General features: G+C 43.0%; 4 protein-coding genes across 9 annotated transcripts; 3 read left to right on the plus strand and 1 right to left on the minus strand.

Annotated features, from left to right (window-relative positions):
- The first annotated feature begins 9,319 nt into the window (after window positions 1-9,319).
- LOC139927201 (betaine--homocysteine S-methyltransferase 1-like) lies at window positions 9,320-12,524 on the plus strand. Its single transcript, XM_071919256.2, has 8 exons — window positions 9,320-9,390; window positions 10,049-10,181; window positions 10,309-10,421; window positions 10,554-10,745; window positions 10,892-11,039; window positions 11,340-11,522; window positions 11,636-11,864; window positions 12,276-12,524. Exons 1-8 carry the CDS (start codon window positions 9,373-9,375, stop codon window positions 12,463-12,465), a joined length of 1,206 nt encoding a protein of 401 aa, XP_071775357.1. The 5' UTR covers window positions 9,320-9,372; the 3' UTR covers window positions 12,466-12,524.
- Window positions 12,525-13,212: 688 nt separating this feature from the next.
- On the plus strand, window positions 13,213-17,360 carry LOC139926953 (betaine--homocysteine S-methyltransferase 1-like). The gene is made up of 8 exons (XM_071918855.2): window positions 13,213-13,272; window positions 14,041-14,173; window positions 14,371-14,483; window positions 14,686-14,877; window positions 15,447-15,594; window positions 15,991-16,173; window positions 16,396-16,624; window positions 16,798-17,360. Exons 1-8 carry the CDS (start codon window positions 13,255-13,257, stop codon window positions 16,973-16,975), a joined length of 1,194 nt encoding a protein of 397 aa, XP_071774956.1. The 5' UTR covers window positions 13,213-13,254; the 3' UTR covers window positions 16,976-17,360.
- A 1,577-nt stretch (window positions 17,361-18,937) lies between these two features.
- kgd4 (alpha-ketoglutarate dehydrogenase subunit 4) lies at window positions 18,938-22,770 on the plus strand. Of its 6 annotated transcripts, none has more exons than XM_078285431.1 (6): window positions 18,938-19,182; window positions 19,454-19,555; window positions 20,122-20,185; window positions 21,207-21,415; window positions 22,060-22,126; window positions 22,529-22,770. In XM_078285431.1, exons 2-5 carry the CDS (start codon window positions 19,502-19,504, stop codon window positions 22,075-22,077), a joined length of 345 nt encoding a protein of 114 aa, XP_078141557.1. In that variant the 5' UTR covers window positions 18,938-19,182; window positions 19,454-19,501; the 3' UTR covers window positions 22,078-22,126; window positions 22,529-22,770. The 6 variants fall into 6 exon arrangements, with proteins under 6 accessions (XP_078141557.1, XP_078141556.1, XP_071775565.1 ...); XM_078285430.1 differs by having other exon boundaries at window positions 21,248-21,415; XM_071919464.2 differs by having other exon boundaries at window positions 22,060-22,770.
- A 162-nt stretch (window positions 22,771-22,932) lies between these two features.
- Window positions 22,933-26,031, minus strand: pdxp (pyridoxal (pyridoxine, vitamin B6) phosphatase). The gene is made up of 2 exons (XM_071919681.2): window positions 25,314-26,031; window positions 22,933-24,177 (listed from the first exon to the last, which is right to left on the minus strand). The coding sequence occupies exons 1-2, from the start codon at window positions 25,909-25,911 to the stop codon at window positions 23,843-23,845; spliced, it is 933 nt and encodes a 310-aa protein (XP_071775782.1). The 5' UTR covers window positions 25,912-26,031; the 3' UTR covers window positions 22,933-23,842.
- Between the last annotated feature and the right edge of the window lie 1,148 nt (window positions 26,032-27,179).

Raw genomic sequence — 27,179 nt, forward strand, 5'->3', positions numbered from 1 at the left:
TTAGCCAGGTGTATGATTAATTATCAGTCAATATCAAGTGGGCCTAATGAGGCTAGTCACTAGACTTACACAAAAGGGAGACTACAACTGATATCTTAAAAAGACCATGTGTCTCCTTCTTTCTCAGCTCTTCAGACTTCATTTATAAACCTTTATTACACACATGATACACACCACATGACCTCCTTGTCCACATTCAAAACATATAAACAGCGCTACCACTTTTATGTCTCTATCACCATTTACAAGCCACAGAGTGCTATTTCCCGAAACATGCAAATGGCCCCGTGTCATTTTTGTATTTCTGTAACTGTTCATCTAACGCCAGTGCTCATTCCCTCTTTGGTATCCTGTAGTAGGGGTTTGGTATGTGGAACTACAGCATCCATTCAAACACACAGAGCTTTCCTAGCATTCTTCACAGCCTCAAGCTTTATATGTGAGCGTGGTCGGTACAGTTTGGTTGCTTGCTCAGTGAGTGTCTCACGTCTCAACTGCGGGCGTCCCACTGTGTCATTTGGTCTGCCCTGCCTAAGACTTCCTCTTTCCACACCAGATCAGTTTGTGTGCGCCGTCCTGGTGAGAACGCTGTGGGAGGCAGAAACTCTGTAAATAGATAGCCGCGGTCGCATCGGAGCCCCGGTCTCAGAGGCAAGAAGATGTAGTTAGCTGCAGGGCACCTCCATGGGAAAAGCAGACGGCACTTGGAGACGCTCTGGGAGAACGATGATTGGATTGGATGGTTAGTGGTTGTGGGGAGGAAGTTCAGCTCAGTGCAAAAAAGATGCCATGATGCCATTCCTGGTGCATGTGTGTGTGTAGATATACTGTATATGTGTGTGTGTGTGTGTGTCTGTGTTTTTGTATGTGTGGAAAGGATTGGTATAATTGCGTTGATTGCAGTAAAGCTTGAAGTATAGCTGCACTGAATCGGAGCTATCACCCAGAGTTTCAAAACCTCCTTAAAAGATGGAAGCACTGATGTCAGAGAGACATTTAGTTCCTGAAAAGAAGCCTCTCTGGTGTTGGAGAAGGCGTTGCATTCTGATCGACTTGGCCAACAAAGCAACACACTGATTTCGAAGCAATACTGAGAGTAGTTTGTCAAAGTTTCAACAACAGATTCTTTGTGTAATCATAGTTTCCAAGTCTTGGAATAGCTTGATGCCTAAATATTTCAGACCCTTTGGTGCCCATATGAAATTGTATATGTTTATTTTCTCCATGGAACACAGTAGGCTTAGTGACTCCCTGCCTCTATCTTAGTTACAATTGAGTTGGTCAAAATGATGGTTGCCCCAGTTGTCATTTATAAACTTAGTATGATGCCTGTTAACTTACCTTCTAGTTTCTTTAAACCGTTAAATAATATGATCTTTAACTTTATATGGAATTCAAAACAGCCTAGAATTCATAAGAGTTCAACTTCCCAAAGACAAAGGTAGACTTGCTGTAGATCTTATTTATTCAGAGAGTATCTTAAAGTCCTAATCTTAGATTTTTGGAGTATAACAGTTATGGGAATATGTAACAGAGTTATCAGATAATTGCAGTGTTCTGACAGGAATACTATCATTCATGTAATTCAAGAGCATGCTGTTAAATTAGTGCACTCTATACCCCGACTACCTATCCTGTTGGCAGGCACATGGCTCAAGGCTTTGAGACTACAGGGACGTCACAGATGAAGCTATGCCTCGATCGCATGAATGAGATTTATAACATGCACCAAAGTCTTGTGACTTTCTAAAGGAAAATAACACATTTTTTCACTTCAAAATACATTAATGTTTCGCTATCACATACTGCCAGTCCTTGCAACCACAAGCCAGTTAATTTGAGGGTGAAAATGTCTTGAGGTAAACATAAACAGAGGCAGCAGTGTGGTGAAAGATTGGGCCCCTGAGGATGGTGAGAATCCATCGGTTGGATTCAGTTTAATGGAATTGCTATCTTTCTTTTGGGGGATTTTCCAGATGTTTGGTTTGATGTTGGAAATGAGGTCACACTAGGACAGACATGAAACAAAAACAAGGCATGACATAGAGGTGACATAACACTTTGGACCACAAAAGCACACTAAAAAAGAACATAACAGATCAGTTAGCTCATCCAAACAGAGGACAGACTTAGCATGTTTAAGCAGCAGGTGGTGACTGTACAGCCAAGCTAAGTCATGACCTTTATAAGAGAAAAAAACAAGGACCAATGCCATTTTAACACACTCACATACACAATTACAAAGAACACACTGTATAACATACTGTATATAAACATGCAGACTGTCATGCAGGCTCTTTCTCTCCTTTCTCTGTCTCTCTCTCTCTCTCTCTCTCTTTCTGCCTCAGTTTTTCTCTATTACACACACACATAAGTACGCACAAATACATGACGCATGTAAATCGCAGATTGTCTTATATGGTGATTTTAGAGCGCGTTTGAAACTCATCACATGTCAACAGCGTAGAGTACATTTGGGTACTTTGGCTCAACATTAGTTTTGCAAATATTTTGACTCTTTGCTTATCCAGGTTTTATTTATCTGCCAAATTCTTCTCTACCAATCTCAACAAATTAATCGACAAAAGGAATGAACCAAAATATTAGCGTGTCCCCGATTCCTTCCCATAAATCATATTTAGTATTCAAACCTAACTAGTATCAAGACTAACATCAAACATTAGGACTACTGTTTGGACTGCCAAGATAAACAAAATCTTTGGATGCAGGTGATTTCATGAATTGTGTTTGGAACACTTCTGTGGTTGCTAACAAACAAAAGACAAACAACACATACTGGCTAGTTTCTAGTCTCATATTTGAAGTTTCATGTCTAGGCAATGTTCTCCATAATACCATGGCTGCTTGTTTTATGTTACATTTATGCTGTTCACAGTTGCTTAATCCCCATACATCATACTCACCAAGATATACAAGCTCCAGTATTTGAATAGACTCTAGTTGACATCCTGTAATAGCCTGTTCAACTGTTCAAGCCATGTTGAACTTTCTGCAGATTCATGCTGTAAACTACTGTGAGATTACAAGGTGCAGTTGAAAGATAAGTTGTTTTACTGTAAGCCTACATACATATTTACAGTGAGTCATCCCGCTGTTATGGAAAAAGAGGGAGGTAATGAAAAGCTGTGGAGCTCTTATGTTACAGTGTTAAATATGAGTCGGTTTGTTTCAGCTTGTGACTTTCTTTCTCTTTCTCTTTCTTTCTTTGTCTCTCTCTCTCTCTTTCTCTCTCTCTCTCTCTTTCTCTCTCCTTCTCTCTATCTCTCTATTCATTTTCTTATTAGTGTATAAGAAGACTCATCTTCACCTGTGTTATGGAGCATACTAGCAACACATGTGATAGCTGATTGGTTGAAAAGAGGGAGCCAAGTGTGTTTGTTTCTGAGATATTTCAATGTCTGAACAATCAGCTGGATTGTTACTACACATAGAAATTCACAGTGGCAACATAGATGGAAATAGGCGCTGCATACACTGAAGACGCTGTACTATAGCGCCCTCTTGTGTCCTGAATATTTTAACTTTTTAAAACTTTTTTTTAGCTTTTAATTTTAGAATATTTTAGAGTATTCTTAGGGAATGTTTAATTTTAGAATATTCTTAGGGAATGTTCCATGGAAAATAAAGGTATCTCATTTTGTTTTAATTCAGCTAAATTATGTTATGGTTAAGAAAAGCTGCTCCAAAAACCTGAGTAGAAGCGGAGCATGGGAGCTATAGTGCAAGTAGGCCTTACTTTCATCCAGCATCTTTATGATTTTATGTAACATAACGGAGATAAGAAACAAGACTACAAAGACTACATGCGGTTCATTGGGTCACGAGTTGAATTAGGGCAGTGTGTGTGTGTGTGTGTGTGTGTGTGTGTGTGTGTGTCTCTATCTCTCTCTCTCTCTCTCTCTCTCTCTCTGTCACTCTCTCTCTCTCTCTCTCTCTCTCTCTCTCTCTGTCACTCTCTCTCTCTATCTATCTTTCTGTGGCCTACAAATCCACAAAGAATGGGTGGTTTCAGCAGCATGTCTTTTTCAACTTGAGCTCTTATTGGACCAGAGGAAGGGGTGGAGGTGAGCACGGGGCGGCAGTGGCACAGGGAGTCCCTCTATAACAGCAGAGGAGAGAGAGAGAGAGTAAGGAGTAAAGCAACAGGGAAAAAGAAAACAGAAAATGTGGGGATTAAAGAGAGAAAAAAAACATTGAGAAGTGGGTTAGCATTGGCTTTACAGCCTCTGATACACATCATTTAGGCACACACACAGCTTAACTAGCATAAAACTTAACTTGAGCATTGCATTCAGTATGTAATATTACCTCAAACACAGACTGTCTAGTTCACTGTGGCCTTCAGCACATATGGGAACTTGCACAAACTCTGTAAACAAAACATTCACACACACACCCATGCACACACACAAATGAGTGTGCAATGGTCATATTTGTAGACCTTTAACCATTAGCATAATGCAATAAGTGTAGAGTGCAAGTCAGAAGTCTGATGCCAAAATATTGATTTAGTTTTGATTGATTTTACTTGGTTCTCTATTCCATCTCTGTTACCATTTGGCCCAAAGAGCATGTAGGTCAACAGCATAGCCGGCTCTTTTATCAGGGTGTTAGCAGTCAATAGTTAACCAGAGCTTTATCAGTGTCAGCCCAGGTCATTCACCATACAAATGAGTTTCCCCATAGATAGATTTGGGGTAGCAAACTTGTGCTTTGTGCTTTGTGCTTCCTGAGCCCCCTCTCTGTTTGCGGCCCCATGCCTCAAATCTGGCATCTTCCCCAGCCTCAATCCCAATCCTCACCCCAGCGACCATTCCAGATCCAACCCGCTGTGAAGTGTGCACAACCTCTTTTGACATGTCCAAGTTCCACCCCTAACCATCCATCAGTCGTAGCTCCTGCTGTTTTCTCCCCCTGCTCCAACCTTCTGTCCCTAAGTAACTGTCCTAACAGCCTCGGCTCCAGCCCCAGCCTGTGAGAACCAGTTGTGTCTGCAAAGGCTGAAATGTCAGTACAGCTGCTGGTCAATGCCCAATACCCTGCTGTCACTGGAATAGCTGGAATAGCTCAGGGAAAGGGGATACGGTATGTTGATGCAAATAGATTTCATAGAACAGAATTTATGGTGTAGCTTCACATGGCCCCACTATCATACGCAAGTATATGAAGTCTTGATCTGGATTCTGTGTAGCTGTGATAGGAAGAGAGAATGAGCGAGGGAAGAGAGGATGAGCCAGAAAGAGAGTTAGTCAGTGAAGAAGAGGTAGAGAGAGAGAAAGAGAGCAAAAACTGTATCTCTTATCCAGAAGTGGGAAATCTCTGATCCTTTTGGAGACAATTCTTGATCACTTCCAAGCCATTTCTGCTTTGTTCCCTCTATTATCTGTTACATAAGGCATTAGGTCATTCCACTCCCTCTAATGTGGGCTGTGGGCATGGGGAGCAGTCTTCACTTTGTTGTGTTTGGAGCTCTTGGTAGAACCGGGTCGGGGTTCAGCGTTCTCTTGGAATTTGGGAACCGTTCCACCCTGGAGGTCTGCTGCCTGAGTCAGCACTTCGGTGTCACTTGAAACATCAGGGCTATTTCTGCTCACACATACACACACACACACACACACACACACTCACACGCATGTACATGCGCACACACGCTCATCCACACCTACTCCTGCAACCGAGGGGAGGAAGTTCAGGAGTTTCATGAATGCTTCTAGTTACTGCTGTAAGTGAAACTACGGTATGTCCATTTCCACAGTACTATAAAAGCTTCACAGTCACAGTAAGCAGTGCGCTCCGTTCAAAATACAGCCAGTGTTAGAGAAAACCAGTTTCAAATAATCATCTCCCCATGGTTGATTTGCCTGTTTGATGAATGACCACGTAAGTTTGCTGCCCTCCAGTTTGAGGTACAGCACTCTCATTGACTGAGGTTTTTTTGGCTGATAGGTTTGCTGGCTTCTGAGATCCTGAAGGTCAGAGACTCCCACTCCTTCATCTCTCTCTTACACACACAGACACACACAGAGACACACACATACAGGTGTCGCCCTATGTCACGTCAATCATACACAGATATTACATTCACCACAACTAAAGACCAACATTCCTCTTTCAGTCGCTCTCCAGACGACGAACATGAGTGTAAACATTTTATGTGGCTTAAAATGAACAACCCATATGGCCTCTAAACCCACAATCCATTTTTGGGATTAATAACAGTTTTGTGTAGAGCAATAACCATGGATCTCTTAGATCAGTAGAAGGAAAATGATCTGTGCATTTCAGTGCAAGCTGAATACTGATAAAAATCCTACGGTGAACTATGGGTGGGAGCAGGGGCGGAAATTACGGGGGGGACAGGGGGGTCCGGACCCTCCCTTCCTGGGACTAACAGAGAGTTGTCCCCCTCAATATATCATTGTAAACATAACTATATGATTTTAAATAATATAATAATATGCATTGAAAGCACTTGTGCTAATTATAGACGCAAAACAATGCGTTTTTAAGTTTCGAAAGATTGCGTCGCCCCCTCATACGCCTCACAGTGGTTTGGTCCACTGCCTACCTGCCTCCCCGAACCCCCCCACACACACATTAGCCCTCGGTACGAGTGTCTGTGGAGGATCTCTGGAAGTGTGTCAGTGGTGGCTGACCTCCAGTAAGAAGCTACTTTGCAAAGGTTAACTTAAAACAAAGGATGTGTCAGACATTTTTCTTTACTTCTACCACTCAATAGAATAAAACACATTCACAATTGTAACCAGACTACATTTTGTTCCGTTACCTCGCGGTTGAATCTTGTGCGTTAGCGTGTTGGTACGGAGCCGCGTCTCCTAATGCATGTATGTCTATGGAGGCAGGAGGTCTGTCCACAATTAAAATCATCATAACTCACTGAATTTTCGACCGATTTCCAAGCGGTTTGGTTTGTTACAAATGCCAGACATGTATTTATGATACAGGATACTTGGTTAAATTAAAATGCCGGTTTTCATACCAAAATACTTTATCTTTTGTAGATGGTAACAGTAATATTTCTATAATATAATATTTAAGATTAACTTACCCTACGTAATTAGGTTCTAAGTATATTATTTTTTTCTTACTGCATGTAAAATGGCTGCCACTATGTTATTTTGTTCATAATTTTGGAAATAAATGAAGACTTAATTAATAAAAAAGACATAATTACAACAAACATTATGTTAAAATATAAGTAAGTTTCTGGCAGGCTTCATAGCGTTCTGGACTTTTACACATTGACAGCAAAACATTAGAGATCTGCTTTTTCGGGAAAACTAAATCTAATTAGGCATATATTAGCTTTAGTTCAGTTAATGGGTGTTGCATCTCACCTACTACTGTAAATAACCTGCATGCTGTGTGTGTGGGGTGTGTGTGTGTGTGTGTGTGTGTGTGTGTGTGTGTGTGTGTGTGCCTATTTGTCAGCCAGTCAGTTAAAATGGCAGAGAAAAGAAAAACAGACATCCGATCATTTTTCAGTGTACCGAAACGCCAAGTAAAAAGACCCCAGTAATATGGCAATTTGATAAAATCTTCATAAGAAAGGAATGAAGTGCTTATGGAAATGTTTCATAATGGACCTCTATATACATTTAATACAACAGTACTTTTGGTGGCACCTTTGGTGTCCCCTTCAGGAATTGCTCTTGAGAAATTTTTCTGTTTATTGTCCCCCCCAACAGTGAAATGAAATATCCGCCCTTGGGTGGGAGGCGTTTTTCTGAACTTTGCCTCTGTTGATAAACACCTTAGGGAGGTCTACCTGATTCTCCCTGGAACTGGATAGACCCAGAGCTGACAGCACTGTGCACCGCCACTCTGCTGAAGGCCAATATCCCTGTGTGTGTGTGTGTGTGTGTGTATGTGTGTAAGTGTGTGTGTGTGTTTGTCTGTGTGCAAGAGAGAGAGAGAGAGAGAGAGGGAGAGAGAGAAATAAATAGAGCGATAACTGATGCAATGATCAACGACAGTGGTTTTATATCCTGGTCCCCGGTGCCCAGAGCACCGCTGCTTTTCTCTCCTACCAGGCAGTAAATTGCACTCGCCTTGCATACCAGGTGTAAATCAGTCCCTGATTAGAAGGCTAGAATGAAAACTAGCAAAGCTCTGGGTCAAGAAGACCTGATTTAAAACCACTGACCTATGAGCCGTAGTTTCACTGTGAGGCCAAACATCACAGAAACACAAAACACAGACTGCAGACCATCTGCTCCGGCCCCACGAATCCCACAGCTGAGTCTCATGTTCAGAAAACCAGAACATGACAAAGCTGCAGTCTGAGTCAACCTCGAGTATACTAAAGTATACAGATATAAACTTAAAGTTAAAGTATACAAGGTACTAAAAGGTGAGTCAATTTAGTCCCAATAAGTAACAAAATAGTACACTAAAAAGTAAACGAATAGCTTATCAAACTTAGTACACAGTTAGTACTTATTGTTAAGTATACTTTAAAAAATACACTTCAAGTTGACTGCTTTTTTGTAAGGGAGAAGTGTATAGTACAAGTTAGTTGGCTGGTTGTTCCACCTTGCTGCGGCTTACGCTGCCTGGTATCCGTCTCAGCCTTTGCAGACAGGTTCAGTTGTGAGGACTTTGGGGGTGAGTAAAGTCCTCTTTGGGTCACAAGTTTCAGGGTCACATGAGGAAGACGCACACCAAGAGGATCCTGTCACCAAGTTAGTCAACTGAGGGGCTCTCCAAAGGGTGAGATAACGTACAGCCATGTTACCCATAAAGCTACTTTGCAGGTAGCTTTGCTATAGCTACTCCAAGCACTGAAAGTAGAACCACAGTAGAATTCTGTCAACAGCAAAACCAGAGATATCTTTATCCTCAAATGAAAAGGCTGGTGAAGGTAATGACAGATGCTCTGGTCTGCTCAATTGGACCTGGTACTTTCCTGCATGCGTTAAACTCCTCTCCAGCTGCCATTTTAGGACGAAGTTAATGTTTTATTAAACCAGAGATACTATTGGCAGGGTGGATGATATAATTATTAAACTGGAATAGATTTCATAATGTGGCCCTTTTTTCCTCCCCCTATTTTTTCTCACCCTAACCAGCCTCACAACCCTGTCTTACCTTAACCGACTTTTAATCCCCATGTCATGTTTCTTTGATAGAGAGCCAGACTGTCTAGTGTTGCACAATGTCCAAATAGACATGTGGCAATTAGACATAGATCTGGCCCTGACATCAAATCCTCCCATTTTGAACCAGCAGTATAAAACTGGTGAAAAGTGACTCCCAACACTCGTCGTACCACAAGCGGGGTTCACTGTTACCAAGTGCTTAGTACTACAACTGAAACTGGGAAAAGAGATGGCACCTGTCAAAAAGGTAACCTCGCCTTTCTGCTAACATTGTAGACATACTGTTTGTATGATAAACTGAAGATAAACTTGTAAAGATTGTTAATGTAGAATAGTTCATGTCATTCATTGTTGGCCTTCAGTGATTTGACGTCTAAGGTTTATTGACGCGCCGCACCAGGCTTTAGCACTTTAGCACTCCACTTTAATTATATCTGTCATAGTTGTCTCAGTGGTCAATGGACTGTGTTGTTGTCAGGGAAAATTTTGTCAGTGCTTGGTGTGTGTGTGTGTGTGTGTGTGAGTGTGTGTGAGTGTGTGTGTGTGTGTGTGTGTGTGTGTGTGTGTGTGTGTGTGGAGTTTGTGAAACAACCAGACTAGAGCAGTCACTGCTGGAGAATCATCTAAGCCAGCGCTCTTATCTCTGTATCCTTGAACTGCACACATAAACACATACAGGAACATAAACTTTTCACTGCACACCAAGACATTTGACCATTTCCCAACTGTGTTGCAAAACTGTTGCATTTTACACACACAATTATTTTTTTTCAGTCCATTATTGGCCTCATTCCCTCTTATATGTTTGAAGATAAGAATAAGATAAGATAAGAATAAGACAGAAAAAACATCCTAAAGTATCAGAGTACAGCACATGAGACCATGGATTTCTCTGCCCCCCATAGGGTATCATTGAGCGTCTGAACGCTGGGGAAGTGGTGATTGGCGATGGAGGCTTTGTGTTTGCTCTTGAGAAGAGGGGGTATGTGAAAGCAGGACCATGGACTCCTGAGGCTGCCTTCACACACCCTGAGGCTGGTAAGAAAGACAGCACACCCACACACACATACACACACACACACAATACATGCATACCCACAGGTACCATAAGATGCAGCATAAAGTTTTACCTTTAACCTGACACAAACCTGCATGTGCCCATCAGTGCGCCAGCTGCACAGGGAGTTCCTGAGGGCAGGCGCTAATGTCATGCAGACGTTCACGTTCTACGCCAGCGATGACAAACTGGAGAACAGGGGTCAGAGCCTGAAAATCACTGTGAGTACACGACTGCAGCACTTTACAGCCGAAACGACCAAGAGCATTGGAATCAGCAGATCAAGCAGGGTTGGAGTCTCACTTAACCCCTAATGAATCTGACCTTTTGGTTCAAAAAATGATCTGTTTCAGGGGGCACAAATCAATGAGGCAGCCTGTGACCTGGCAAGGGAAGTCGCCAGTGAGGGAGATGCACTGGTGGCCGGTGGAGTTTGCCAGACTCCCTCCTACCTGAGCTGTAAGAGCGAGACAGAGGTGAAGGCCATCTTCAAGAAACAGCTGGAAGTGTTCATGAAGAAGAATGTGGATTTCATGATCGCTGAGGTTGATTTACATTACTATTTCTTTTTGTACACGCACACACGTTTGGCAGTCTAACTACAAGTCATGTCAAGACCGCCTCGATCTGAAAGCTGTTTAGTGGAACGAATAAAGACTCACTGGTGACTGTGTTGTTTCTGTCCTTGCAGTACTTTGAGCACGTTGAGGAGGCGGAGTGGGCTGTGCAGGTGCTGAAGACCAGCGGAAAGCCTGTAGCTGCTTCCATGTGCATCGGACCAGAGGGCGACATGCATGGAGTCACACCTGCAGAGTGTGCTGTCAGGCTGGTTAAGGCCGGTTTGTACTTCATCTAGCCTGAATTATCTTCTTTTCTTCAGATTTAAATCCATCTCTTGTCTAACCGGGAGTAACCGGGAGATGAATGACAGAATTGCCTCACCCTCACCCTTGTGACTCTTCTTTTTTTAATTGTTTTGTTGAAAACTCAGAACTCTGAACATATTGATTTACCTATTAACCAACAAGTTAATAGTTAAATATCTCTCTCTCTCCCTTTTACCTACCAAACGCTCATGCTTATATGGGTCTGTGTGATTTGAAATGGTGGCAATAGCGTGTGCTCTCCCTGTTCTCCAGGTGCCCAGATTGTGGGAGTCAACTGCCACTTTGACCCCATGACCTGTGTGAAGGCAGTTAAGATGATGAAGGAGGGAGTGGAGAAGGCCGGGCTGAAGGCTCACTACATGGTGCAGCCTCTGGCCTACCACACCCCCGACTGCAACTGTCAGGGATTCATCGATCTGCCAGAGTTCCCCTTTGGTAAAGCACACTGTTTGGACAGTCATCAAGCATAACAATCACAACAGACAAGAAAATATATATCATCTGATGCAGCTTTGCCATTGTCTCCATTCCCTCCCTCCTGCTCTCAGGCCTGGAGCCCAGGATCCTGACCCGTTGGGACATGCACAAGTATGCCAGAGAGGCCTATAATGTGGGCATCCGCTTCATCGGTGGCTGCTGCGGGTTTGAGCCTTACCATATCAGGGCCGTGGCAGAGGAGCTGGCCTCCGAGAGAGGGTTCATGCCTGCGGCCTCAGAGAAGCACGGACTGTGGGGTTCAGGTCTGGAGATGCACACCAAACCCTGGGTCCGAGCCAGGTGAACCATCCAAAATTATTCAATTCAAATGCGCTGAAATGCACGAAATGTTAGGAATACATTGCTAATACTAGGAATTTTTAACCTACCGTAGCTGTTTTTAAGAATTTTTATGCGGCTTATGTGATGTGTTTTATTTGTTTGCACTGAGCAGCAGCACTTTATGTCCAAGAAACAAGTTCATCTTATCTTACCTCACTGAGTTGGAACCGCTTTTAGATAATCCATGTCTCATTCGACTCAAAGCTTAAAATTCATCCAGTCAGTTATGGAAAAATGGTCCCTATATTTCCTACATTCAGTGGATACTGAGGTTTGCTTGAGGACAGGCACTGTGTCACTGTGTGTATGCCTTCTCATCTGTGTGTGTGTGTGTGTGTGTGTGTGTGTGTGTGTGTTTGCGTCTCCCAGGTCCCGTCGTGATTACTGGGAGAAGCTCCAGCCTGCATCCGGCCGGCCCAACTGCCCGTCTCTGTCCACTCCGGAGGGCTGGGGCGTGACCAAGGGCCACGCTGACCTGCTGCAGCACAAAGAGGCCACCAGCACCCAGGAAATGAAGCACTTGCTGGAGATGCAGAAGAAGGCCAAGTCCTCTGCATGAGCGAGAGAGAAAGAGGGAGAAATCCAAAGCACCTTCCCTGACAGTGGGTCAACAAGAGAGGGGAGGGAAAGGGACGGGAGGAGGGAGGAGGGGCGGATTCTTTCCCAGTTCAGTTTGGAGACAACAAGCACTTGTAACAGCGCTGCTCTTGGAGAGGAGCATACTGTGTAAACCCCAAAATAATAAACTGAGTTTGGTACCTCATTTTACTGCTGTGTTGTCAATGTGGAATGAGTCTTACTTGACTAAGCAGCACACTTTACAACACCAAAACACACACCATACAAAAAAACATGAATGAATGAATCTCTAATCATTTTGTTATTTACCTGCCAGAGAAATATGTCACACATCCCATACATGAACTGCTTTTCAAGTGATACAGTCCTTATTAGTGTGATACAGTCCTTACTAGTTTATGGAAATTATAGCTGCCCACTATAAGAACTTGGACCTAATGAATAGCATTCTGTCACCCATAATGTGTCTATTCGGGGGCAATAAGATGGAAACCCACAAGCTAACAGGAGCACATACGAACACATCAATAACCATAATTAAACCGGGCCAAACTAGTAACACTTACAATACACTCATTCAGATAGAGAGGGGAGGGTAAGGAGTAAACAGAGTTGTGAGTTGTGTAACTTGCCTCTTGCCAATCAGAACAGCTCCTACTTAGACCCCTCCCCTACTTGAGAGGAATATATAGAGGCCCTCTGCCCCATACTAATGTCGCTTCAGCCTCTCAAAGACACAGCAGTCAGGGGTCCACAGAGCTGCAGGATTATGGCACCATCAGGAAAGGTAGGTGTGAACTTTAGAGTAAGCAGGTCTACACGTTGGACAATCCTGTATTCAGACTCTCCAGGCGGCATTAGCATTATCAGAAGATCTGATCACCTCCATTAATTTCCAATTTCACCCGGTCCTGCGCGACAATCAGAGATTTAGTGGAGATTTTTTCCGGATTTCTATGCTGAAAAGCAATTTTTTTTTTTTTTAATTTTTTTGTATAAATGTCCAGTGCCATGTCAGTAATTTCAGCCACATTACGATTACTAGCTGGTAGGCAGTTAGATAATTACTTCTTTTTTATTATTATTATTAGGCTATTATTATGAATTAGCTTTTAATGCAAATAAGTTTTGCAGGCACACAATCTAAAGTGGCACATTGTAACAGCTAATCTTGGCCTGTTGGAATCAAAAGGTGCAGGTGTAGGCTATCCGTCATTGCGCGCAGCGCCGCTGTTTCCAGACAAGTTACAAGCGCAATATCTGGTCTTAATATTACAGCCGTTCAGATCGACTTCTGAAACTGATTGCAATGTAGACTTGCCATCAGGCCAAAAATAAATGCACAAGGTCTCTCTCCTGCATGCACCCCCTGAATTCCTTAATAAGCCCACCGGCTGGAGGGGGGGCAACCATGTGCCATGGAGGGCAAAGAGTAACCTGCATACTTTGCCTAGCTTGCCTGTAAGCGAAAATTCATTATTTATTTGTTGTTGCTGATATGTTTTCATCATGATGTTGGCATCCCAGTGAGTAAGCCTGTGACTCATTATCACAGGGAATCTTGGAGCGTCTTAATGCTGGAGAGATCGTGATTGGAGATGGAGGTTTTGTGTTTGCCCTGGAGAAGAGGGGATATGTGAAGGCTGGTCCTTGGACCCCCGAAGCCGCTGCAGAATACCCTGAAGCTGGTGAGGACAAGCTCGTATTTTATCCAGCAAGATGGCCTGTATCAATCCAACATCTGTTTCTCTGTGCAAATGTTCCACCTTTCCTCTTGTATTGAGTGTCCAAGTCGAGTGGATTCACAAGTATGTGACCTTTAACTATCACAGCAGTGTCTTGATAATGTGCCACTCAAGAATGTGTTTGCCTTTATGGTTTTCAGTGCGTCAGCTGCACAGGGAGTTCCTGAGGGCCGGGTCCAATGTTATGCAGACCTTCACGTTCTACGCCAGTGATGACAAACTGGAGAACAGGGGCAACAAGCTCGGTTTCACAGTAAGTTAAACGGGACGTTGCACCTCCTCTGTAGGAACAGGACATATTAGCTGTACCTGTAACTTGGTAAACTCACTTGCCACTCCTGCATCTCATTGATTTGTATTTTGGAAAATGCTGTTTATCTTTTACTTGCATCCAGGGTTGCCTGTTTGATTCTCTCCTGCTGCTTGCATCACCCTAATTCAGTATTTCTCTGCAGGGAGCCCAGATCAACGCGGCCGCCTGCGATTTGGCCCGTGAGGTAGCCAGTGAGGGTGATGCTATGGTTGCTGGGGGCGTGTGTCAGACTCCCTCCTACCTGAGCTGCAAGAGTGAGACAGAGGTGAAGGCCATCTTCAAGAAACAGCTGGATGTGTTCATAAAGAAGAATGTGGACTTCCTGATTGCTGAGGTACAGTGATTATAATAGACCAGGAAGGGTAAAACTCTGGCTATAAGGTTCCCTTTTTTTTTGGGGGGGGGGGGAGACTGAAACAGAGGAAAAGTAGAGTAAAAAGTAGTAAAGATGGTAAAAGTGTGTTGGAGTGGTTGGTGTTAATTGAGTTTGGCAGCACTTTCGTATTCACAAAAAACTTGCTGCCAAAGTTTATGACCACATTGACCCTAATCAATCTACTAAATTGAGATCTCTGGCCATGCATTTAAGAGAAAAAACAAATTCAGCTTCTCTTGGAGGCCGATGGATGTTCTAAAAACCCGTCTCTTAATGCAGAAAAAAAACACAATAACCCTGAAGGCTTTCTGCTGAAACGCGTTGTTTTTTCTGTAGCAATAAAAACTTTTTTTTTTTTTTTTAGAACATCTATCAGCATCCAGGAGTGGCTGAATTTGTTCTTCCTTTCTAGCTTTTCCTGGTTCATGTACTTTGATTGTATAGCAAGGTAGTGACAGTTTTAGGTTTTTTCATGCAGTTGAGAGGGAAAGGTGTTTTGACTGAATGCCAATGTCTCTCTCCTGCAGTACTTTGAGCATGTTGAGGAGGCGGAGTGGGCTGTGCAGGTGCTGAAGGAGACTGGAAAGCCTGTAGCTGCTTGCATGTGCATCGGACCAGACGGAGACATGCACGGAATCTCACCTGGAGAGTGTGCTGTCAGGCTGGTTAAAGCTGGTGGGTATAGTGTTACGCCATAGGCTAAAGGAAAAGGGGCTCAATAGATAAGTCATTTTGTCCTGGTGTGACCTCTCTGTACTGTGACTCTGCCCTTATTTTATCAAGATGGCAAGGGCAAGATTTCCAACTTCTAGACACATGCAAATATGACATGACTCTCCTTAGTCTGCTAGTATTCATGACTGGGGCCTACAGGCTGTACTCTTTTATTATTAAAAAAAAAAAAAACTATAAATATTCATTGTCTTAATGTTAGAGACTCAAACACATGCAGGTCATGCACTTCTGAACTACAAACCCTCCCTAGGCCCACAGTAGAAGTTGTCTCTCTCGCTGGTGTATTCTCTTTGCTTATCTGTAACAGTCAGATCACACTTTCCTGTTCTTCTCTAGGTGCCCAGATTGTGGGAGTCAACTGCCACTTTGACCCCATGACCTGTGTGAAGGCAGTTAAGATGATGAAGGAGGGAGTGGAGAAGGCCGGGCTGAAGGCTCACTACATGGTGCAGCCTCTGGCCTACCACACCCCCGACTGCAGCTGTCAGGGATTCATCGATCTGCCAGAGTTCCCCTTTGGTAATGAAATACTACATTGTATTTAAACTGTGCTGTGGAATTCAAAAAATGCACACTATAAATGTGCTGCACATGCACATACGCCCTCTACTGGAGTACCACATGATGTATGCAGTGAGAGCACCCATTTAAAACGTGTGCATGTAAAAACGGCTCATGCAAATAAACATTGTCACCACCAGCAACTAATCTGCAATTAAATGTGTTTAAAATTCTTCTCAGGCCTGGAGCCCAGGATCCTTTCCCGCTGGGACATGCACAAGTATGCCAGAGAGGCCTATAATGTGGGCATCCGCTTCATCGGTGGCTGCTGTGGGTTCGAGCCTTACCATATCAGGGCCGTGGCAGAGGAGCTGGCCCCCGAGAGAGGGTACCTCCCAGCAGCTTCAGAGAAGCATGGCAACTGGGGCGCTGGTCTGGAGATGCACACCAAACCCTGGGTCAGAGCCAGGTCAGTCGAAACTTTTCCCATCTGCTGAAATCTGTCAGTGAAAACCATAAAGGCTTGACTGGCACTCGCATTACATCAGTCAGATAGCAAATCTTTACTCTTTCTCAACTGTGACCCTTGGCACCCAACTGAGCATTAACTTTTATGACGTGTATCCCTCTTTTCCCTTCCAGGGCCCGTCGTGACTACTGGGAGAACCTGAGGCCGGCGTCTGGCCGTCCACAGTGTCCCTCCATGTCCGCCCCTGATGGCTGGGGTGTTACCAAGGGCCACGCTGACCTCATGCAGCAGAAAGAGGCCACCACTCAGGACCAACTCAAGGTGCTCTTTGAGAAGTCAAAGACCCACTGAGTCAGCCCGTCTCCTTCAGACCCAGAGACAGAGCTGCCCTGTCGTGAAGCTACTGACACTGCACATCGAGCAGCATCTGTACACAGTGCTGCACCTACTAAACACAATGTGCCCAAAGGCAACGCATCACCCTGTCCACCTCTGATGTGCAGCACCCATCCACATTCACATGTCACACGGGCCGGATCCTCACTTGAGATTGGCACTTTTCTGTACATCTGTTGATTGTTAAACTGTGGTTTATGTGAAGTTCTTCACAGTTCCATATGTGGTGTGTATCTCAAGTTAGGAGTCAGCTCATGTAGGCTTGGGACCTTTTCCACCCTTCTGGACCAGTTTGTTTAATAAAATAAGACTTAATAAAATATTGAGTGGGTCAGTTGATTATTGTGGTGTTGTAGTTTCCTGCATGCTGTGCTACCTGTGTGTGGTCTGAACTCTGAGGCAGCTCTAGCTTTCTATTAAAGAAATTGAAGCCATGTGTTGCAAAAATGTCAGAGTACTGCTTATCTTCAAAACACGGCACACAAGGTGATGAATAATGATTTGCAGCCCTTTGGTTCGGAAACCCTTCGGTTTCAGTCCAGGTAAAAACGTGCCCTCTTCTTCCTGGTGACAGGGAGTCTGGGCATGTTATGGGAGTATCTCTGCCTCTATCTCCAGTTGCCTGGTGTGCAAAGACGCACGGTCAAGTATAGTTTCCATCATGCTGCTTTCCAGACATTATCAAGACCATCAGCTGTAGGCACGTGGCCATCATGGCACTGCACACATGAACAGATTTATTAGAATAGGAAAGGACAACATTCCACAAATATGAAGAGAACCATGAGGAACATGGGATAGCGGCACTCCAAAAATCCAGAACACATTACACAATACATTTGAATTCCACAAATATATTGGTATGTAGACATGGACCTGAGGTGTTTGTGCAAAGGTGTCATTGCAATGAGCAATGCAATGGAAAATGTTATGTCAATGTATAGAAAGCAGTTGTCAGTAAGAAACTTATGATATAAAATGTATTCTTGGAACAGAAAAAAACACTTTCAGTGGTTAATGTCCCACTGTAGAATACAGTGGGATAGAATAAAGTGCCACTGAACCTTTGAAGAGATGCATGATCAATCTTATTCGTAATTTAGTTTATTTACTCTGCAAAGACCACATTTTAACTAGATAATCAAACACATCAACAGCCATGTGACAGTGTGCACAATATAGTTTCAGAACCTGCCATAAGAAAGTTAGGAGGACAATCCCTTGTTTAGCCCACCTTACATTCTTAACAAAGTCCAGTCTATGGCCCAAATGTCAGGGGCGGAGATGAGGTTTATTATAGTTTATAGTAAGAATACAGAATTTCAAATTGCTTAAGATGGAGAATTAACATTACCAAGTTTTTGAAGAAATATTGTAATGAGTTAGGAATCCAGCAGATGGCGATGATGTGACTTACATGCCAAAACACCAAGAAGCGTGACCCCATTTCCAAAGAGCCTTAAAGGAAAGAGGTCAGAGCAGCTAGCACTAATCGTAACACTTCGGGAATGCATTGCAGTAGGGTTCATACACCGTGAAAACATAAAATTAGCTCAATTCTGCTTGTTTATCTTGTTGTTCTTAGATTAGAGACTTTTTTGGACAGTTTCATGGCAGTTTCCCAACGTTATCGGACGCGCATGCACCGTCACAGCGGTTGAAATGTGTTTACAGTGCGCTATGGTTTTCCGCTGGTGACACATCTCCACCTATTTAAACAGTCTCTGCTGCGTCCCTCCGCTTCTGATGGACGTGCACTGACCACGTGATCAAGTTATCCTTCGCCAACCCCCCGCTTTTTTTTTTATTCTAGGCGGAGTGAAATTAAAGACAGGTAGGCTACGTTATTCGTCTTTGCTAGCACAGCTTGTCATTGACATTTTCTGTTAACACACACACACACACACACAAACACACCGTGTTGTAGCCAAATCAAGGCTTTATGTGGTGTATAATAATGCCAGGTTTGCTGTAGCGGGCTCGGTAGCCGAATCGATCCTCGGCACCTGCTATTTTTTAATTCGATTAAGGTGTTTTATTATTCTATTCTTAGATATCCTGTCTTGAAACATAGGGGTAGCATGGCCTGAGCACTTGACCTGGCAGGACAGGACACTTGGGAACAACAGATCCACCGGCTGCCTGCCATAATCGCCAGAAAGGTACAGACATGTTTGTTCTAAAATAAACTTCAACTTTTTTATATTGATGTACGCCTCATTGTGTAAAGTGTATGCGTTATATAGATGTATAGCCTTGCTGTATCACCTTGACAACCCGTCTGCTTTTTGATGCCTCTCATCATCGGGCTTTCACTGGGATGTTGGATGTTCCCCCTGCCCCCTTTACCGCAAACAGTATCCTATGGACCATTGCATGCTATGGTATGGACTGTTTTAAAATTACAACAGCTCCCTCTTGTGGTGTTTTTAGCAGCTGCAGTTTTTTTTTTGTACCCGGAAATAAACCTGTGAGGTCGTCATGGGGAGCAAAGTCAGTTCCAAAATGGCAGCTCCCACCGCCCGAATAATTCAGGTACGGTTATCAAACAGGTTCCACTTCTCAACCACAGCTGTATACTGTGCTCAAATGAACTCTGTGAACGATAATGTTGTTTATTTTTTGTCAGTAAATGTTGATGATTCATTTTGGCGTGGCTTAATTTTAGTGTCAAATCCGTTGTACCCTTGCTAATGCCCTTGTTGTTGATGGCAAAACGTTAAATCATCCTGTTTACAGTTGATGTTGAGACTAGACCCGACAAGCCTTTTACTAACTGAAGTAATTGTTAACGGTAAATTACATTTCTGTTGTTCTGGAATCGGCCACCACGGCAGCTTTGTTTACGAAGTATAGTTACCCAGAGTTGAAATGTACCTAAAAATAGCTGTTCGACAATGACACCTTATTGCCATGTTATTTACTCCCTCGTCCCCTTCTACCACCCAAGACACAGAAACCTGACAGTCTCTATCGGCCAGGGTGTCACTTGTAAATTTCACCCTAGCAAACCTATAAGCATTAACATTTTTATGGGTTAAAACTACTGTCATCCTCAACTGACATGACTTGGTCTGATCTGGATGTTGTTGTTTTCTCAGGCTGTGCGGCCTCATGCTCCTCTGATCAAGTTTCCCAACAGACATGGCATCCCCAAGCCAAACGGTGAGTATGTTAGAATGTGAATAATAGGCAGATATTTGCTTGATGTTATGACTTCCAAAAAAAATCCACCCTTAAACATGATGTAGCTTGTATTTCTGGGCCCATTTTGTTGTTTGGTGATGTGTTTTTCATATTCCTGTGGATAACTGGCCAAACGTAGACAAGTAACTTCATGTTGAGATATTTGTAGTGCAGCTACAATGGAGTTTAATAGCAGAACATTTTTCAGCTATCTAAAACATCAGGTGCAAGAGCTTCTTTCTAGACTCATCAATTTGCACCGATGTTCAACAGTCATACAGGTAGAAATCCATGGCAGAAGAGGCAGAGAGACCAATTTCTCCACCAACAGTAGCCTCAATAGACCAGAATGCAATGCAGCCACAGCTTGCATCTTTGCAGGTCTCTTGTCAGTAGTGTGTGAAGTACAATGCCCTTTTCAGTGGCTGTTTTGTACTTTGACCAACTGGGCACAACGCACCACAGCATTGTTCTCTCTCCAGTCCCACTTTTTCTTAACCTGAAAAACTTACTATGCTATTGCTGTCGCTCTCTCCACCTACACACATACAGCGCAGAGGAACCCCTTCTCTGGGGGTTTTCGAAAGTCACTAACTGAAGTAGAAGTAGACAAGGCAGGTTGAGGGAAAGTGGGTACACCAAAAAAGTGAATTGAAACTCTTGGAATGCATTGAACATCACAGATTGATGATATATAACAGTGTAAGAGTATCCGAGGGTGGATTTTTCCTTTAGCAATCCTTCTGTGAATCTACACCTAGGCTTGTCACACATTAATCAGTATATGTAAATTATTTGGGACAAACTGGAATGGGTCCGTTCTTCACAATGCTCCGAATGATGGAAAACCTGACAGTCACAGTGAGAACAGACAGCAAGCGTTGACTGAATGTCCCTCTACAGAATTTGCTTCAGGGCCTGAGCAGTTGGGTTTTTATTCATTTCTGCTTCTTGAATTGCTTTTGCCGACAGTGTTGTTCTTTCTTTCTTTCTTTTCCAGCCCAAGAGGCGTTGAAAACATTAGCAGTTAACTTTCCACAGCAGAACTCTCCCGGTTCCCCCTCGGCTGCAGCGTTTCCTCCACTATCAAGACCTGCGGGACTTGCGACCCGACTTCCCGGCACACCAGACACCCTGGCCTCGATCCATCTGCTCCCTCAGAGATACCGCAGGAGACCGCTGGCAGTGGAGGAGATAGACTACATCCAGGTGAGGGGAGAAGCTGACTGTCTACATCCTAGACGGAGCTCAGAGCGTTTGCTGCAAAGCTAAAGAGCGGCAACTGTGTGAGGAGTGAAACTGAGAAAAAGTACTTCAGATTTTATCCGTTGTCTGGCCAAAATGATTGCTTACATTGTTTGGTAGCATTTATCAATTGGGTTTTTGTTGATGAATTTTTCATTTAAACCCTCATCATGACCTTTGACCTATAAAACACTCACTAAGTAGTTACTACTGTTTGCCTTTGTAGGTATAGATATCATATTCTGTTTCAGTGCTCTACAAAAAGTACATACTGGTGAGATGGACTGGATCACAGCAGAGTTTCAATTTGGTTTGACATAAGAGTTTCCAGCAGGAAAACATTTGACACTGAACAAGTTAATCATAATGGTAGAGCCTCACCTTATGTAGATATTAATGACAAATAAATATGTTTTTGCTATTCTTATGTAGGCACGGCTGGGATTTATATTCCTAGAAGTAATTACTTGGAAACATAAACCTAAATGAAGCGTTAGAAACCGTGTGCATTGCAGTGTATCGAGACATATCAATTATCTACCTTATCGATATTATGCACCACTGACATCTTACATTTTTGTTCTTTTTATTTGATCTCTTTTCCGCAGCGTGGTGGACCAGAGTGACACACAGCGACTCAATGAACACAACCAAAGTCCTTATCTGTGGAAATCAGTACGTGTCTTTGCTTAATCCTGTTCCTCAGCACAAGAGGACCTACTGCCACACCACATCAGGCATTATCTAGAATAAAGAATTACATTATTCATGTTGAAGATGTACATATGAAGTTTATTTTTAAACATTGTGTAGATGTTATGCTTGATTGTACTGTATCTTGATATTAAGGGACATCTTCACTGCACTCTGTGTTGTATTGGACACAGCAAAGCCATCCCAATAGCTTCTTGATTGTTATTTATAAGCAAAGCAACCATGCACTTCATATGTCTTCTGTTTTCAAACCTTGACCGTTGATAGGATTACTTTGACAAACATTATACCAGCACAGCACAACATTGTTCTCTGCTTTTTGTTTTGTGTCACTCAATTTGTCTTTGTACTTCACTTGTGAAGTCACTGTACGCAGATACAAGGGCCAGGCTGGAGCGCATAAAAGATGGAAGAAATTTACCCGAAGGTCCCTTTTCCTTTTTATGGCTTCCAGTGCAATAAATTGACTACTCTGTCTTGTGGAGTGTGGGGCTGAACAGGGCTGCAGGGATGCGAGATATCAAGCTACAATAGATACTGAGTGGAATGGTATTGAGTTCATGTGAACTACTGGGTTTGAATGATTAAAAGGCTCTTATAATTTACTGTGTTGTTCTTCATGTCACACCTGATATAGACATCCATGTGATGCTTGATGTAGACCGACAGGTAGAAGACCAGCACAATTTTATAATAACTGGACATGATTGTCTTCAACAGATGAATCAGACCACATTTCCAATTAATTTCAGGTATTTATTGTACCTACCGAGTTGCTGACATGCAGTATATGGTAAACATTAACAACAGAAATTTCACAATAGTGCAGTATGACTGGCCACCATGAATGTGTTCTAACAGTGGGAATTCAGAACCGATTTTCATTACCTAGAACAATATTGGCACAAGTAGTACAGCATTACAGACACAAGACAAAGGCCAAAAGAAACTATGCATTGGCTGTCTGACAGGCAGATTGTCTTAGTCTCTACTACAACTGTAAAAAGCTCACCCAGATTTCATGTTTTGTTTTTTTTCTCTTATTGCCATTATTACGATTCTTAAGGAAAAGTCTCACACCCAGTCAAACACGTATAAGAGAAAATAATTCTCAACAAGTTCTTTTCTGCCTTTTGGCAATGGGTGAGCAGCCAGGTCTGAAACACATCATGGACTGATAAATGGCATGACAGAACAATTCACTGCTTTACAAAAATACCTTTGAATATGCAAAGCCTAATATCAAACACAACCTATAAACTCGTTACGAACAGGAAAATGCAATATATTCATAGGAACACAAACGGTAACGAGGGCCTGTCTAAAGTCACAACTGGGCACAACACTAGAAGCAATACTGAGGTATTATTATGCACTGGGATACTCTGAAATCTTGTGTGGAATATTCTGTCCTAGGTGTGTCCTGTTCACAAAATAAGTGGACAATAAAATAACACACCACCCAATACCCTTACTAAGTCAATATCTTAAAATACATGGGGCATTCAGTTACATAAACAGCGCCATGTTATGGGGAAACAGAAACAGCATCCCTTTCGATTCTGATAGCCTTGGATGAGATTGTGCTTTTTGCAAATACAGGAACAACCATTGCACTTAGAATGTAATAGAAGTAATCTAATGTTCCATACAAGAAGCAACAGCGACACTAATCAGTTAGTCCAGTTCCTCAAAAGCAGGCAGGAAGTCTGCGATGGTGTCCACCACGTAGTCGGGCACCAATCTCTGTTTACTGGAGTGCTCACTGTCTCTGTACTCCTGGGCCTCCTCCATCTGAGACACACCGGTCAGGGTGAGCATGGTTTCCAGGCCGCAGTTCGACCCGAACAGCATGTCCGTCTCCAGGCGGTCCCCCACCATCAGGCACTGGGCCGGGTCCACCCCGCTGAACTGGCTGGAGATGCACTCGAACATGAAGCGGCTGGGCTTGCCGATCACGGTGGCCTTGCGACCCGAGGCCACCTCCAGGGCCGCAGTGAGGCACCCAGAACCTGTCAGAGAGGGGAGAGGGGAACGGGCAGGTGGTGGGTGGCAAGCTGGATTCAAGTTAATGCGAGTGACATGACACCCCACCCCTGTGTGTGTGTGTGTGTGTGTGTGTGTGTTCCTGTACTTCTATCTTTGTGAGAACCAATCTTCAGAGTGAGGACATTGTTAAGAAGTGAGTCCTCACTTCTTCAAGGGGCTATTTTAGGGTTAGGACTTGGTTTTAGGGTTAAGATTAGAATTCGGATTAGGTTAAGGTTAGGGTAAGGGTTAAGGTTAGGGGATAGGGAATTAATCTAGTCAATGGATGGTCCTCATCAGGATAGAAGTACAAGAATGTGTGTGTGTGTAAGTGAAAGAGAGAGAATGGATTCCATTTTGAACATTATTTACTACTGTAGGGACTACTGATAGTGGTGGAGGGTCGCAGCAACCCAGATCCTCCACTATCCTCCTTCACACACACACACACACACACACACACACACTAATACAAGGGAGGGGATACAATTTATTTTCTGAAATGTTGATCAGGGTTGGGGTCAATTCAAGAATGAACTCATCAATTCCAATTCAACTGAGGAACTGGAATTGGAAAAAAAACCAAAACCCTACAAGAAACAGAACTGGAATTGAACTGGAATTTCAGGAAGTTTAATTTAATTCAATGAAATTCTGTGATAGATATGTGGTAAGAAATTACTTGCCACATATCTGAGCTTACACATAGTGTCATATATTATCAACACTGAATATCATAAAATGTTAAAGGTACCTTTCAGTTGGTATTTAATGCACAACATAATCGTAATGCATACATTATGACTGAATGCATTTGATTTTTTTGTCTTTTATGTGATTCATAATGTAATGCAAGTCAAGAGAACCTCTCTTAGAAGTGGAATTTAATGGAAATCAATTCTGTTTCATTTCAATTCAATTCCAATTCTGTTTCCTTGAGCTGGGTGCATTTCCAATTCCAACTCCAATTCCAGGAACAGAATTGGAATTTACCATGCATTCTCAATTCGATTCATGAACGGCCCCAAACCCTGATGTTGGAATTGGCAATATTGCTTGTTTTTGTAAGCTCTCGTGCAAATAAAGCCCACCGAACTGGGGCTCAGCAGCATCACCATACCTGGCAGTATTCTTCCACCTGACAGGGGGTGCCAAGGGTCATTGTCGGTGGCCAGAAACAGACAGTCCGGGTCCCTCAAATAGCACGAAGCTTTGGCTAATTTGAGAAAAGTCAGTGTATCGTCATGTCCAACCAGCACTGCCTTGACATCTGGAGCCAAGGCGCAGTTATAAATGGTGGCGTCTGGTGCGTCGACCTCCTCCACGAAGGGGACGCCGGCCTCCCGCAGCTCTTTGCGCATTCCCTCGCATCCGATGACAAACACCTTGCCCTGGACTTTGGCCACGTCTCTCAGGTAGAGAGCCGAGCAGTACGAGGAGCTGAAGATCTGCTCCTGCATTACGTCGGTGAAGCCCAGCCGGTAGAACTTGCTCACATAATTCTCCCGCGGCCTGGTGCAGTTGTTGGTGACGAAAAACACATATTTACCGTGTCTTATCAGTGAATTTACCACATTCGGCGCGCCCGTTATCGCATCTTCTCCGTGCCATATTACCCCATCACAGTCGAAAAGGAAAAACTCCTTTGCCTCTAGCAAATTTCTAATCTGAGGACCGCGAATTTTCTGACACCCTTTGAATCCTAAAGCGCCTGCCATCCCGACTGTCTCCTCGGTCTGCTGTGCTTCACCTGTTAATGATTCCCCATGTCGAAGGCAGCTGCATACTGCTGTTAGGACAACGGGTAAAATATTGTATTTAAAAAAAACAATGTCAGGAAATCACATTGCAGAGTCCTTGGTGCTGCTGCTGTTACGCACGGTCAGCAGGCTAGGCTACATAAACACTGACGTCTAACCCCGCCCCTTTTGTCATTACTGACCAATCAAACTGCAGCGCTCTAACCAATCAAGATCGTTTCGATTATAAACCTGTTAAATCAATACACTCCCAGTATTAAATGGTGCCTCGTGGTTGCCAGTGGACAGGTTTAAGGATGGCACTAATAAAAATCAGCACCCAACTCATAAAGTGGTACGACGACTAACAAGCAACAAATCAAACAATACTTACAGTATCAGTTGATATATTTCATACAGTAATAGTGAAACACATTACATTTACAAGAGGCCGTTGACAAAACTCTATGACAAAATATATGTCAAGGCATGAAATGATGTGAATTTTACCATTTTATTTTCAGTCTACTGTAAAAATACCATGATATAGCGTTAAATAGATAGTAATAGCATGATGTATAGGCTCTACCTACATACTGTATTATGGAGAAAGACATTTCAAGTGGCGTAAAACATTGTCCTTGTGTGTTTATATTTATTTATTTGTGAGAGCATTCATATACAAATGGTATGGTTTGTCAGACAATTTCACAGTCAGTTACTGACAGAGAGAAGAGGGGATGACGGCACAGTAAAGTCACAGTAAAGTCACTCTTAAGCCTGTCTGTCTGGTCACTAGATGGCGCTCTAACCCACAGAAGATGTATTAAGTTTTGAACAAGGCTGGTTAGAACTTCAGAGCACAACACTGCACTGGATTACACTAAACTAAACTAAACTAGAGTAGACAATATAAGAGAAATACAGAATAGAATAGAATGCTGAAATGGATGATGAATATTTCTTAATTTCCTAATATTACTCGGCAAAGATTATTATTTAAGATCATTTTACACATCAACAGATTAAAAGGGATGGAAAATGGATTTTACACATCAATATACTAGACCAGACCAGACCTAGAACAGAATAGAATAGAATAGAATAGAATAGAATAGAATAATTGAGGTGTAACATCTATGAGATAGATCTTTGACTTTTGTTTTTCCTATGGTGGCTCACATAAATCTGCAGTCTAAATCTTTTTATGTATTCTCTGCTTTAAAATTCCCAACTTACAAATCCAA

This window comes from Centroberyx gerrardi, chromosome 8 (assembly GCF_048128805.1).
Source record: "Centroberyx gerrardi isolate f3 chromosome 8, fCenGer3.hap1.cur.20231027, whole genome shotgun sequence".
Taxonomy (NCBI): Eukaryota; Metazoa; Chordata; class Actinopteri; order Beryciformes; family Berycidae; genus Centroberyx; species Centroberyx gerrardi.

Excerpts from the sequence above, each read along its gene's own strand:
- pdxp (XM_071919681.2), bottom strand. The coding sequence starts at position 25,911 with ATGGCAGGCGCTTTAGGATTCAAAGGGTGTCAGAAAATTCGCGGTCCT. Across the intron at positions 24,178-25,313 it reads AGGTGGAAGAATACTGCCAG|GTTCTGGGTGCCTCACTGCG; the intron begins GTATGGTGATGC and ends CCTCTCTGACAG.
- LOC139927201 (XM_071919256.2), top strand. Across the intron at positions 10,422-10,553 it reads GTCAGAGCCTGAAAATCACT|GGGGCACAAATCAATGAGGC; the intron begins GTGAGTACACGA and ends GATCTGTTTCAG. Across the intron at positions 11,523-11,635 it reads TCTGCCAGAGTTCCCCTTTG|GCCTGGAGCCCAGGATCCTG; the intron begins GTAAAGCACACT and ends TCCTGCTCTCAG.
- LOC139926953 (XM_071918855.2), top strand. Across the intron at positions 14,878-15,446 it reads TGGACTTCCTGATTGCTGAG|TACTTTGAGCATGTTGAGGA; the intron begins GTACAGTGATTA and ends TCTCTCCTGCAG. Across the intron at positions 16,174-16,395 it reads TCTGCCAGAGTTCCCCTTTG|GCCTGGAGCCCAGGATCCTT; the intron begins GTAATGAAATAC and ends AATTCTTCTCAG.
- kgd4 (XM_078285427.1), top strand. The coding sequence starts at position 19,502 with ATGGGGAGCAAAGTCAGTTCCAAAATGGCAGCTCCCACCGCCCGAATA. Across the intron at positions 20,186-21,247 it reads TGGCATCCCCAAGCCAAACG|CAGAACTCTCCCGGTTCCCC; the intron begins GTGAGTATGTTA and ends AACTTTCCACAG. Across the intron at positions 21,416-22,059 it reads AGGAGATAGACTACATCCAG|CGTGGTGGACCAGAGTGACA; the intron begins GTGAGGGGAGAA and ends TCTTTTCCGCAG.